Below are 14,718 nucleotides of genomic sequence, written 5' to 3'. Positions count from 1 at the left end.
GAATTGTATTGTATCTGTATTGTCTTCTCTCATATTTTAAAGACACAATGGTAACAGGCACTTAAGTCACATATTAGAAAAGAGTCCATAGGAGTACAAAAGTCATTAATGGCATAGGGGAAGGAAAAGTCCACCATATAGGGCAGCCATCCAGAAACCAAAAGCCAGGGGTTCCACAGGGCTAAAAACAAAGACAGACAGAGGCGCCTCTAAAGCCCCGTACACACGTACCGATCGTCGGCCGAACGATTGGCCGTCTTTTGTCCAGGGCTGTCGTGTCTGTTGAAAACTGCAAAAGACTGCACACGAATTTTGTTGGCCAACAACAGCCGACTGCAGAAGTGATGTCATGTGATGGTTAACTTTCCGCGTGTTTTTTCTTTTCTGAGCATGCCCAGTCTTGCAAATCTGCTGATTGTCGGCCGAATTCTGTACTGACTGGCGAACAATCGGCCGTTCTGGTGTTGGCCAACAAAAATTTTAATGCCTGCACGACAGATTCTGTTCGGCCGAAAATGCGCTGTCGGCTGTCGGAAGCTTCATACTAACAAGCCTACAATCGGCCAATCGGTCCTCGGCCGAATATTCACGGCCGACGATCAGTACGTGTGTACGGGGCTTAAGTGTAGACTTTTTTATAACAAGTTTAATGAATAAAATTATACACTCACATATGTAAGCATAGATTCATGCCCATAAACAAGGTTCCAGTGTGGGGAGGTGAACATCATCCGGTCCTAGACATCCATCCTAGCTGGAGCTGAGATCTCCTCGCCGTGGCCAGCTTGTATGGCGGGATGAAAACCAGGAAGTAGGCTCGATGTATTAGCTGACAGCGATTCCAATTTATACATATATTTTGTTATAATTTATATATTTCTTGCCAATTTTTATTTTTATTTTACTTTTATTAATATTCATTTCATTCTTATGTTTTTTCCTCTTATGCATTTCTACATTATAAATCAATAATTCCTTTTAATTCAAAATTTTATAATTTTTACATCGGTAGTTTGCTACACATAGCTAGCTGGTACATCTTAATATTACTAGTGTCATATACACATATTTTATATATATATATATAAATATTGGTGTATTATTTCTCCAACTCTGTTTTATCAGATGGTTAAGCTGAATTTTAATCTAGCTTAATTTTGTGACTTTTAATATAATTGATATATGATCATCAGTCCATCTATATTATTGAATAGATATATCCCCCTTCGTTGGTTCATTTGCATCTTCCCCCCTCCCCTCCTCTCCCATTCCATTATTTAAATGAACACCATTGTCATTTGCTACTCTATTTGCCGTGAAGAAGGAGCGCGGCTGCCCCTCCCGCACGCTCGGAAACGCGTTGCATGCAGATGACGTCATCTTCGTTGGACTAGCTACCAAGCCTCGCTCTCAGCTAATACATTGAGCCTACTTTCTGGTTTTCATCCCGCCGTACAAGACGGCCACGGCGAGGAGATCTTGGCTCCAGCTAGGATGGATGTCTAGGACCGGATGATGTTCACCTCCCCACACTGGAACCTTGTTTATGGGCATGAATATATCCTTACAAATGTGAGTGTATAATTTTATTCATTAAACTTGTTATAAAAAAGTCTACACTTAGAGGCGCCTCTGTCGGTCTTTGTCCTTATATTTTAAAGCGCTGTGCAAACTGTTGGCGCTATATAAAGCCTGTATAATAATAATAACTCCAGCCAATCCCTGGGGAGGTGTGCCCAGATGGTGATGAGAGAGCCCATTAGTAGTCTGAGCAGCAGGGCAGTGTTCCTGGGTCCAGTTCTGCAGGAGGAGACCCCTGTTGAGGGTGCTCTGCCCCCCTGGGGAAAAAGGCCTGGGAGGAAGACAGCCAGGAGACACCAAGGTTCCATCTAGGTTTAGCTGGAGGGTCTATTTACAAGTTCTAGTCCAAGGATCCCGTTAGGTCAGGAGAAAGCTCATGGGAGAGAGCCAGGAGGAAGCCGTGGGAGAGAGTCCAAGTTTCCAGAGGCGGTGTGAGCCTACATCTCCCTCACTAGGTAGAGCCTGGTGGATATTGCCAGGAGGCCACCGATGAGTACCTAGTGCTGCCACAAAGTGGAAGTGTGTTGCTTTTAAACTCTTGTAGGAGCACAGGTCACAGTCAGCCTAAAAACCCTGTGGGACATTCGTTTGTGCAAAATACAGAAGTTTGGTGCAGTACAGCCAGAAATTGCACAACCAGATGTTTGTTCAGAGCAGCCAAAAGTTGAAGAGTCCTCAAGTTGTACGGTGCCAGGGTATCCCATGCTCCCCATCCAAGTTCATCGTTCCCAAATACAATCACACAAAGAAACCCCTAGACCAGTGATGGTGAACCTTGGCACCCCAGATGTTTTGGAACTACGTTTCCCATGGTGTTCAACTACACTGCAGAGTACAAGACATGTAGTCCCAAAACATCTGGGGTACCAAGGTTCGCCATCACTGCCCTAGACTGATCTTTGAGCCAGAGGGAGAATGCTGTGTTCCTGGCTGTGTGCTCTAAAGGGGGAAATAGGACTCAATTCACCAGCGGCTCTTTTGGGGATGCGCTACACTTGCTGAAGGATATTATTTTTCATCAAGTTTTTATGGGTAAAGTCCCGCTTTAAGACAAAATAATGGGAAAGCAATGTGTTGGTCAAAGTTGGACCAAGGTAACTGTACGGAAATATGCATACCCAGAATTTAGCTTTTAATAATTCATATCTGTCTGAACCCAACATGTTATCTGCATACTACTTCCCCATCCTCTCTGTTCCTGAAAAAAGGGACTGCAAGAGCTGCAAATGAAATACATTACAGGCCATCAGATGTAATGAAATTAACACAAAGATTGTCATAGCTTTTGTCATTTCTTCATGCTTTCACCGCATCCCCCTATTTTATTTTAAGTACAGACATTGCTTATAGCAAAGTTTCTAATTTAGCTCAACATTGTTCTTTGGATAGGCTTCTTTATTTACAACTTCAAGAAATTTGATGAATTTTATGTGATAAAAGATGAAAAGAAAAATAATTATCAACAGAAATCCTGATAGTATTAGCTGAATCATGTTCTGTATCACTGTTGGATTAGATTCACCTAAGGAAAAAAAAAAACATTTTGAGCACTCCAAAAATTTGCAACCAAAGAATACCAAATAATTAACTTTGAATGTGTTGTTGTTTTTGAGTGACAGGAAGTGAGAGGGAAGTCTCCCAAACAGGCAACCAATCTGAAGCTGTAATACTTGCCGACTCTAAAAAAATAAATATAAAATAATAAAAAATAAAATAAAAATTAATAATGGAGATTGGTTCCTTTGTATGCTGCCCCCGCCTCTCCTCCTATCCAGTTCACTTGTGTTCTGCTGTCTCCAGGGGCAGACTGGCAGCTTTCGGCCCAGGGGGCAAGTACAAGCCAGAGGCCCATGGTGCAGCGACTCGACCCCCCTCCCAATTTCCCTCACCCCCCTCCCACTCTCCCAATCCTCCTCCTGACCCCCATTCCAAGCTGAAGCCCTGCACCAGAGACTCTCTACTTACCGGCTGAATCTGGGTTCCCGACCTGGCCAGCAGGGGGCGGTTGGGGGGAGCTGGGACCGCTCAGTTGGGGCAAGGGCAGAAGAGTCTCCAGTGGGTCATGGAATTGGCTTCTGCTCAGAAATAGTTTACACCATCCATGCTGGGGGGGGCGAGGGCTGCTCTTTGTCCTTGTCTTCAAACCGCACTCAGTAGGTCAGCGGCAGGGACGTTTTACTTATCTTCTCCAGGAATACTTTAGCAAGTCTGTGGCAGAAGCAGTGCAGCCTTTTTACGGGGCATCAGAGCAGCCCAGGGGGCAATTGCCCCCCTGCCCCATGGCCCAGTCCTCCCCTGGCTGTCTCTGGGCCCCTGTGTGCTCCCCTGTCCCCCCCCCACTGTGCTCCCTCCCCTCTCCTGCCGGCTGCTGCAGGGGATGTGTCACAATAGAGAACCAGGAAGGGGTCGGTAAATATGTAATTTACCAGCTCCTTCCTTTTCTGAATGGACAGAGTCATAGTCAGTGACATTGTAAAAAGAAATTAAATAAAATGATAAAAAATAATACAATTGAAATACCAAAAAATAAAAACGACTGACACCAGTGGGTGAACTTCCAGGATCGCAAAGGTCACACTTGCGACAGGGCCCTGGCATTCCACCACAGTGGGGAGTCCCCAAGATGGCAGGAAGGGGGCCCACTGCAGAACTTGTGAATGGGTCCCGCTGCAGGACTGTAATAAAGGGCCCCGCAACGAGAGTAAAGGGTCCCAGTATTAGTGGGAAGAACATCAGGCTTGAAGGGAAAGGCCCCGGCCAGGGGTCCGGGGGGCCCTTCATGGTTTCTTGCACTGGATTCCTGAAGGTTCTAGTTACACCTCTGGTCTACAAAAAACAGTTCAGAAGACCTTCTGCTACGACAAAGCCCAAGCAACATCGTAGGAAGGGGGTGGGAGGGTGTGGGGTGATCAGCATCAATTGAAGTATTTCCAGAGTAAAAAGTCTGGGCGTCAGGGGATCCCGGAGCTAGTTTGAAGCAGAGGTGATTCCAAGAACTTATTGGGAACCTCTTTGTAGGTTTTCTAGGAGGCCCCAACGTGCCCAAGTAGGCATCTGATCACTACGAGTGGATACAAAGAAAGGGTGGGAAGAAGAAACAGGGAGAAAAGAAAAGGAGTTAGAGGGGAGATTGGGTGCCACTGGTGGGGACACATAGTGACAATTATGTGTGTGTTTGGGGGGATGGAGGCGCACAACTGTATTCAATCTGACCCCAACACCCGTGCCTTTTTTAGACAATAGCTTGCCTATTCACTTTGAAATTGGCCAAAATTCAGTATCTAGATTTACCTGTTATAGACTTCAATAGGGTTTACAATGAAGTTTGGCCTTCGCTGATTTCAAGCAGAGTATCCCCCCATCCTATGTGAATCAAACTCAGGCAGGTTGACTATCCAAACCAGGTGCTTCGATGACGTGTTTGCCAAGGTTTACTCTGCCCATTGACTCTTTCCCAGTCCACTGCGTACGGGGGGGGGGGGGGGAGCCGCTTATTTCAAGCAGAGTTCCCCCCATCCTATGTGAATCAAACTCGGGCAGATTGTCTCATTGTCTTATTTCCATGGAGGTGTCTTGGGTATGGGTTTTTTTTTTTTTACATCTTAGGAAATATGTATTTCTATGAATATGATATATACTGTAGATATCCCATATTTACCAACATACCCCTACTTGGAATGAGCTTTAATAGAAATTCAGTGTTTTGTGCTGCCTCAGAGAATGGCTCGTACCTCCTTCTCCCTTCAACAGACGTGGCCAATCAAATCATTTATTAGTGTTAGCATACCTAAGCATGTTTTGTTTTCTGGATAGTAAGCACAGCATGTACAAGTGTATCTCATAAAATTAGAATAATATCAAAAAGTTAATTTATTTCAGTATTTATTTCAATTCTAAAAGTAAAACTCATATATTTTATGCGTTACACACAGAGTACTATATTTTAAGCATTTCTTTCTTTTAATTTTGAGGATAATGACTTACAGCCGGTGAGAACCCAAAATTCTGGATCTCATAAAGCTAGAATATTATATAATACCAATAAAAAAAAAAGGATTTTTAATACAGAAATGTTGGCTTATCGAAAAGTATGTCCATGTACAGTATAGTATGCACTCAATACTTGGTCGGGGTTTCTTTTGCATGAATTACTGCATCAATGTGGCGTGGCATGGAGGTGATCAGTCTGTGGCACTGCTGAGGTGTTATGGAAGCCCAGGGTGCTTTGATAGCGGCTTTCAGCTCGTCTGTATTGTTGAGTCTGGTGTCTCTCATCTTCTTCTTGACAATACCCCACAGATTCTCAAAAGGGTTTAGGTCAGACGAGTTTGCTGGCCAATCAAGCACAGTAATCCCATGATCATTAAACCAGGTATTGATAGTTTTGGCAGTGTGGGCGGTGCCAAGTACTGTTGGAAATTGAAATCAGCATCTCCATAAAGCTGGTCAGCAGAGGGAAGCATGAAGTGCTCTAGAATTTCCTGGTAGAGGGCTGCGCTGACTTTGGACCAACACCAACACCAGCAGATGACACGGCTCCCCAAATCATCACTGACTGTGGAAACTTCAAACTGGACCTCATGCAACTTGGATTCTGTGCCCCTCCACTCTTCCTCCAGATTCGGGACCTTGAATTCCAAATGAAATGCAAAATTTTCCACAGTCAGTGAAGATTTGGGGAGCCATGTCATCTGCTGGTGTTGGTCCGCTGTGTTTTAGCAAGTCCAAAGTCAGCGCAGTCCTCTACCAGGAAATTCTAGAGCACTTCATGCTTCCCTCTGCTGACCAGCTTTATGGAGGTGTTAATTTCATTTTCCAGCAGGACTTGGCACCGCCCACACTGCCGAAAGTACCAATACCTGGTTTAATGATCATGGTATCACTGTGCTTAATTGGCCAGCAAACTTTTCTGACCTAAACCCCATAGAGAATATGTGGGGTATTTTCAAGAGGAAGATGAGAGACACCAGACCCAACAATGCAGATAAGCTGAAGGTCACTATCAAAGCAACCTGGGCTTCGGTAACACCTCAGCAGTGCCAAAGGCTGATCGCCTCCATGCCACTCCGCATTGATGCAGTAATTCATGCAAAATGAGCCTTGACCAAGTATTGAGTGCAGACTATACTGTACATGGACAGACTTTTCAGTAAGCCAAATTTCTGTATTAACCTCCCTGGTGGTATGATTATGTCAGGAAAGCGGTACAATTTTTTTCATGGAAATTTGGCGTTATGTATTATAGGCCTACAATTCTTAGTAATTACTGACTTAAACCTGACCAAAACAAGACTCTAGTAGACATCCCAGATGTGATAAATTGGAAACACAAACGCATGAATTATAATCTAATCAATAATATAATTTTATTATATAAAATATAATATAATACATATATATATATATATATATATATATATATATATATATATTATATTATATTATAAAATTATATTATTGATTTATTGATTAGATTATAATTCATGCTTTATATATTATATATATATATGTGTGTGTGTGTGTGTGTGTATATATATATATATATATATATATATATATATATACATGTGTACACATATATATATATATATATATATATACACACACACACACATATATATATAAATATATATATATATATATATATATATATATATATATATATATGTATATGTAATATGAATGTTATGTGTTTGTGTTTTGTGCAACGTTTGAATTTCCCTCCCAGTTCCGCTCCCATGCAGCATTGCTGCTGCAGGGAACGGAACTAGGAAGTCATCAGACCGATGGACGAGCGGCGGGGATCTCGGCTGGCGATCACAGCAATGGGAGATCATCGCTGGATCGCCAGGAGAAGGTAAGGGACACCGCTGCGCGCTCTGCTCATCTACCCCGAGCGTGACTCGGGGATACCGATCCTAGCCTGAAAAATCTACCCCGAGTCACGCTCGGGGATACCGCTAAGGTGGTTAAAAATCCTTTTTTTTTTTTTTAAATTAGCCTTATGCAATATTCTAATTATCTGAGAAACTGAATTTTGGGTTTTCACTAGCTGTAAGCCATAATCATCAACATTAAAATAAATAAATGCTTGAAATATATCATTCTGTGTGTAACAAATCTAAATAAAATATATGAGTTTCACTTTTTGAATTTAATTACTGAAATAAATTAACTTTTTGATAATATTCTAATTTTATGAGATGCATCTGTATATAGCCAATTGTTATTGAGGCCTCATTCAAAAATCCTGTACAGTATGATCACCTCGTTTGCCCACATTTGTTCCTCACTCCTGTTTTTTAAACTGTTGGTTGAAGTTCCAGAATTACCAGAGTTGGTAATAATTTCCAGAATTGCCCAGCGGAGTTGATGGGATTACATACTGATGGCTCATCTGTTAGGCTATTGAGAACTACTCGGATTCCCAAGAAGGAGACTTAGGTTTGGGAATATCATTACAACCCAAGATATATGGAATTCTATTTTTGCTTGAAAGTATGGAATATTATACATAGATATCTGTATTTACCAATATACTGCATTGGACGATGAGCTTTGTCAGAAATGTAACTTCTTGTGCTGCTTCAAAGAATGTCTCATACCTCCTTCTACCCTCAACAGATTTGGCCAACCATATAAATAATTCATTTTAGCACATCCAAGCATGTCTTGCTTCTAGATGGTAAGCACAGCATGTACATAGTAAACTGCTATTGAGGCCGCCATTTAAAAATACAATTTGATCACCTTGTTCATCTACAGTTAATTCATCACTTCTTTTTTTCACACTGTTGGTTGAAGTTGTTATTTCACAATAATATTTCTCAGAATGGTCCACCTGAGACGGTGGGATTACATACTGGTGAGATGAACTGAATTCCTGAATTTTCTGTCCATTCTTGTAGAAAGCGAACTGCAATTCAATGTCATTTCTCATTGCAATTGTATTACATGTTAGGATCATTTGATTGCGTTCTATGTCCACGTCTAGGACCATCTCAATTTCCGGCTGGGAGAAGAGCTCTGTATAGAAAAATAATATAACTGTAAGCATATCACACAGGATCAGTATACAGAATTATATAAAGTACAATTCAGAAATGGATAGTATGGTGAATAGTAAACTTATTTTTCCTCTTATATGATAAGACAATGGCACTGGTTCTGCTCACCTTGTATCTGGATGTATAACTCTTCACTGCTCCTTGTGATATTTCTGGTTGAAGCCCTCACTTTACAGGAATAATTCCCAGAATGCTTTGGCTCAGCGGACTGGACTTCATATCGGTTAGATAAACTGAATTTCTGAATATTTTGTCCATCTCTGTAAAAAGCAAACTCCGGTTCTGTTTTATTATTGGGTTCACTACGTATTGTGTGACAGGTCAGGGTCATATTGTCTCCTTCTGTCATTTGATTTGGGGTCACCATGATTTCTGGTTGTGTGAAGATCGCTGAAAATAAAAGTAGCGAAAATGCATTAGTGGTATAATGCGACCTGAGTGAATGTGATAGTCTCCATTACACACAGTATGTGTTGAGGTTTTAGGAACACGGTTTTTATTAGTAAATAACTTAAGAACACGGGTCAACCATTTGCTTACTACTTGGGCATGTTGTGCTTCTTGTCTAGAAAAATGAACATCATGATGGTGCTTGACTCCTCCTATTTTAACCACATCAGCTCCAGAAGGTTTTACCCCCTTCATTACCAGGCCATTTTTTGCCGTTTAACACTGTGCTACTTTAACTGGTAATTGCGCGGTCATGCAACGCTGCACCCAAATTACATTTATATCATTTTTTCCACATACTCTGCCTGGCCAAAAAAAGTTGCCACCTGGAATTAACTAAGCAAATAGGTAAGAGCCTCCTATTGGATAGTTACTGCATGAGCGATTATCTTTCAGCTGGCTACAAGTTATTTAACCCCAACTGATGCAATGGGTAGCTTCTCATTTCTTAACCTCCCTGGCGGTATGATTCTTTTGGATTTTAGGTGCTGAAAGCGGTACCATTATTTTGCATGTAATTCTTGTGAATGAGCAGCCCAAACCAACTGTATAAATTAATTATATATATTATATATATATATATATATATATGTATGTATGCATATATTATGTATATATATATATATATATATATATATATATATATAATGTATACAGTTGGTTTGGGCTGCTCACTCACAAGAATGACGTGTATATATATATATATATATATATATATATATATAAAAATATATATGTGTATATGTATATGTGTATATATATATATATATATATATATATATGTATATATATATTTATATATACTATATATATATATATATATATATATATATATATATATATATATATACTCTATATATATTTACATAAAAAGTACAGTAAAACTGCAGGAAAGGGCACTGGGGGGCAAACTAATCTGATTTTTTTTTTATTTTGAATTGCATCAGTGAGTTTTTACATTTGAATTTGCCGCCGGTTCCACCCCCCCTGCGAACTTCACGTCGCAGGAGACGGAAGCCGGGGCACGGAGAGGATCGGGAGGAAGATCCGCCGCGAGACACTGCCGAGACACATCGCTGGATACCGGTGACAAGGTAAGAGACCTCTTTTACAGGATCCAGCGATGCTTCTGGCGGTACCCCGAGTGTGGCTCGGGGTTACCACTTTTGGTAATTTAGGGGGCACTCTAATGGGCATATTTTATGTTAACGGGGCACTCTAATGGGCATATTTTATGTTAAGAGCAACGCTGATTTACACGTTTTGTTTTGCCCATCAGAGTGCCCCTAACATAAAATGTGCCCAATAGAGTGCCCCCTAACATAAAATGTGTAAAATGTGCCCATCAGAGTGCCCCTTAACATAAAATGTGCCCGTCAGAGTGCCCCCTAACAAAATGTGCCCATCAGAGTGCCCCCTAACATAAAATGTGCTCATCAGAGTGCCCCTTATTTTATGTTAAGGGTGACACTGATGGGCATATTTTATGTTAAGGGGCAGTCTAATGGGCATATTTAATGTTAAGGGGCACTCTAATGGGCATATTTTATGTTAAGAGCAACGCTGATTTACACGTTTTGTTTTGCCCATCAGAGTGCCCCTAACATAAAATGTGCCCATCAGAGTGCCCCCTAACATAAAATGTGTAAAATGTGCCCATCAGAGTGCCCCTTAACATAAAATGTGCCCATCAGAGTGCCCCCTAACAAAATGTGCCCATCAGAGTGCCCCCTAACATAAAATGTGCTCATCAGAGTGCCCCTTATTTTATGTTAAGGGTCACGCTGATGGACACATTTTATGTTAAGGGGCACTCTAATGGGCATATTTTATGTTAAGAGCAACGCTGATGGACACGTTTTGTTTTGCCCATCTTTCTGAGTCATAGCACAGACTTCAGATTTGGACCTCGGCCCAAAGAAAATTTTGGCGACCGGACCTCCTTGAATTTTAATTCATTACCCCTGCCCTACAAGGTAACACTGCTGTTTAGAACTGGTTATGACTTTCCAACCATTTGGTCCCTTACGGACATGTCTTCACATATTATCTTCCACACTTTTTGTATATTTTACTTATGATTGTTTTTTTCTTCCTAGTTTTTTGCCATTCCCCCGAGGAAGCGGTTTATCGTGAAACATGTTGTGAATTTCTGGTAACTTCTAAACTGACTCTTTCTGCATTGGGTAAGTCTTTAGAAGAATCACCTCCCTCCTGGACTGTGTATAACTTCATTTGGGTTTTAACATTTTTTCAAAAATATATATGTGTTTTGTGTATAATGTACTGCTTTTGTATGCAATAAAATTCTGTTATATTTTCTATATATGCCTCTTGGGTCTGATTACCTGTTTGGTGACAGTACCATCAAAATCCCTCTTGTTGCCCCATAATTTCTGTTTTTTTCCAATACTATTATACTGTTATGCCACTGACAAATTTGTATGACGTTGAGGGTTTTAGCTTTATTTTTTTAGGGTAAACTTTCTATAGCTTTTAGATCTGTAGTGGCTGCTACTTCCACCGGTCAGTGAAGGGATATCCCTTGATTAAAAAAAAATCCATGCCACGCCGCATTGATGCAGTAATTCATGCAAAAGGAGCCCTGACCAAGTATTGAGTGCTCACTACAATGTAAATGGACATACTTTTCAGTAAGCCAACATTTCTGTATTAAAAATCCTTTTTTTTTTTCTTTTTATTGGTCTTATGTCATTTTTTCATTTTCTGAGATACTGAATTTTGGGTTTTCTCTAGCTGAAAGCCATAATCAACATTAAAATAAAGAAATGCTTGAAATATATCACTCTGTGTGTAACGCATCTATATAAAATATATGAGTTTCACTTTTTGAATTTAATTACTGAAATAAAATAACTTTTTGATGATATTCTAATTTTATGAGATGCACCTGTATATAGCCAATTGTTATTGAGGCCTCATTCAATAATCCTGTACAGTATGATCACCTCGTTTGCCCACATTTAAATTCCTCGCTCCTCTTTTTTACACTGTTGGTTGAAGTTCCAGAATTACCAGAGTTGGTAATAATTTCCAGAATTGTCCAGCAGAGTTGATGGGATTACATACTGATGGCTCATCTGTTAGGGTATTGAGAATTACTCGGATTCCCAAGAAGGAGACTTAGGTTTGGGAATATCATTACAACCCAAGATATATGGAATTCTATTTTTGCTTGAAAGTATGGAATATTATACATAGATATCCCGTATTTACCAATATACTGCATTGGATGTTGAGCTTTGTCAGAAATGTAACTTCTTGTGCTGCTTCAAAGAATGGCTCATACCTCCTTCTACCCTCAACAGATTTGGCCAACCCTATAAATAATAAATTTTAGCACATCCAAGCATGTTTTGCTTCTAGATGGTAAGCACAGCATGTACATAGTAAACTGCTATTGAGGCCGCCATTTAAAAATACAATTTGATCACCTTGTTCGCCTACAGTTAATTCCTCACTTCTTTTTTTCACACTGTTGCTTGAAGTTCTTACTTCACAACAATATTTCCCAGAATGGTCCACCTGAGCCGGTGGGATTACATACTGGTGAGATGAACTGAATTCCTGGATTTTCTGTCCATTCTTGTAGAAAATGAACTGCAGTTCAATGTCATTTCTCGTTGCAATTGTATTACATGTTAGGATCATTTGATTGCGTTCTATGTCCACGTCTAGGACCGTCTCAATTTCCGGCTGGGAGAAGAGCTCTGTAGAGGAAATTAATATAACTGTAAGCATATCACACAGGATCAGTATACAGAATTATATAAAGTACAATTCACATTCTGCACAGAGCCTACATCCCCTTCACGTCCAACGTACAGGCTCCTTTCACACGTCTGTGCACTCTTTGCAAAACTAACCGTCCATCGTTACACCACAGATTCTGGTCGTGTTCTTTTATCTGTACATTCTGGGACCAGGTGCTAATCAAACGAGTCACGCTCCTTCAGCTACCGAAGGACCCCCTATTACTTGTCTTTGGATATTGGGACAAGCATCTGCAAATATGGACTAGCCGTCCTCTACCTCACCCTCGTATTTGGATCCTTACCTGCTCACAGAGTTATTCTCGCCAATTGGATTACAAATGAGGGCCCTACTGTGTCAAAAGTACACCGCAAACTTTTAAGCCTTATGACTAAAGACCGGCTCAATACGGATTCCAACTCTTCGTCCTCAACTGATCGTTTCTCTTGCAAATGGCAGGATTTCCTGGATTCACTACCCAAAAGTGTCGGCTCTGCAATGGTAGCGGATACATTTGTATATGCTGTTACTGGGTAGAGAACTCTCTGCTGTAGATTAAGTGTCTTATCTTAAGTTTTTCTATCTCACAGGTACCCCCCCCCCCCTTTCCATATTCCTTCCCCCTCACCTTCATCCGCCCCGATTTTCCCCCTTTGTCACAATTTCTCCCCTGTGACGCTAATCCCATTTAGGTGCATAAAATCCATCCAACTAGGGTTCTAGTATACTTGTTTTTCTGAATCTGGATTGTTATACTTGTTAAACCCCCGGGTCAGATATGAGCTCTTTCCATTGCTCAGCTTCCGACCCCGAAAAATGTTAAAATGCATTGTACAATGTTATACCCTTTTCTCTTGTATCGCACATTGACTTTAAAAAAGTTTCTTAAAAAAAAAAAAGTACAATTCAGAAATGGATAGTATGGTGAATAGTAAACTTATTTTTCCTCTTATATGATAAGACAATGGCACCTGTTCTGCTCACCTTGTATCTGGATGTATAACTCTTCACTGCTCCTTGTGATATTTCTGGTTGAAGCCCTCACTTTACAGGAATAATTCCCAGAATGCTTTGGCTCAGCGGACTGGACTTCATATCGGTTAGATAAACTGAATTTCTGAACATTTTGTCCATCTCTGTAAAAAGCAAACTCCGGTTCTGTTTTATTATTGGGTTCACTACGTATTGTGTGACAGGTGAGGGTCATACTGTCCCCTTCTGTCATTTGATTTGGGGTCACCATGATTTCTGGTTGTGTGAAGATCGCTGAAAATAAAAGTAGCGAAAATGCATTAGTGGTATAATGCGACCTGAGTGAATGTGATAGTCTCACTTACACACAGTATATGTTGAGGTTTTAGGAACACGGTTTTTATTAATAAATAACTTAAGAACATGGGTCAACCATTTGCTTATTACTTGGGCATATTATGCTTCTTGTCTCGAAAAATCAACATCATGATGGTGCTTGACTACTCCTATTTTCTCCTATTCAGCTCCAGAAGATTTTACCCCCTGCATGACCAGGCCATTTTTTGCTATTTAACACTGTGCTACTTGAACTGGTAAATGCGCGGTCATGCAACGCTGTATCCAAATTAAATTTGTATCATTTTTTCCATATACACTGCCTGGCCAAAAAAAAAGTCGCCACCTAGAATTAACTAAGCAAATAGATAAGAGTCTCCTATTGGATAGTTACTGCATGGGCGATTATCTTTCAGCTGGCAATAAGTTATTTAACCCCCAACTGATGCAATGGGTAGCTTCTCATTTCTTAAACAACCATGTCAAAAAACACATCCCGTGGTCGTGGAAAAGATGTTAGTCTGTTTGAGAAGGGTCT

At 40.5% G+C, this 14,718-nt stretch overlaps 2 protein-coding genes across 2 annotated transcripts in view; both read right to left on the bottom strand.

Moving 5' to 3' along the window:
- The window catches only part of LOC309569101 (high affinity immunoglobulin gamma Fc receptor I-like), a gene marked incomplete at its 3' end in the record, with an annotated part of 90,225 nt that overhangs the window by 37,787 nt on the left and 37,720 nt on the right, over positions 1-14,718 (bottom strand). The window lies entirely within an intron of this gene.
- Positions 2,975-14,718, bottom strand: part of LOC309569740 (high affinity immunoglobulin gamma Fc receptor I-like) — a 29,591-nt gene continuing 17,847 nt past the window's right edge. The window contains exons 4-6 of the mRNA XM_082275726.1: positions 8,757-9,038; positions 8,445-8,607; positions 2,975-3,103 (exon numbers count right to left, since the gene is read on the bottom strand). Coding sequence (XP_082131852.1) covers positions 3,100-3,103; positions 8,445-8,607; positions 8,757-9,038 — 449 coding nt within the window. The 3' untranslated portion in view covers positions 2,975-3,099. The remainder of the gene's footprint in view (positions 3,104-8,444; positions 8,608-8,756; positions 9,039-14,718) is intronic.

This window comes from Pelophylax lessonae (genome assembly GCF_965119305.1).
Source record: "Pelophylax lessonae genome assembly, chromosome: 13".
NCBI classification, from domain to species: domain Eukaryota; kingdom Metazoa; phylum Chordata; class Amphibia; order Anura; family Ranidae; genus Pelophylax; species Pelophylax lessonae.
Note: the sequence above shows the minus strand (reverse complement) of the source record. Positions and strands in the feature narration are given on the sequence as shown.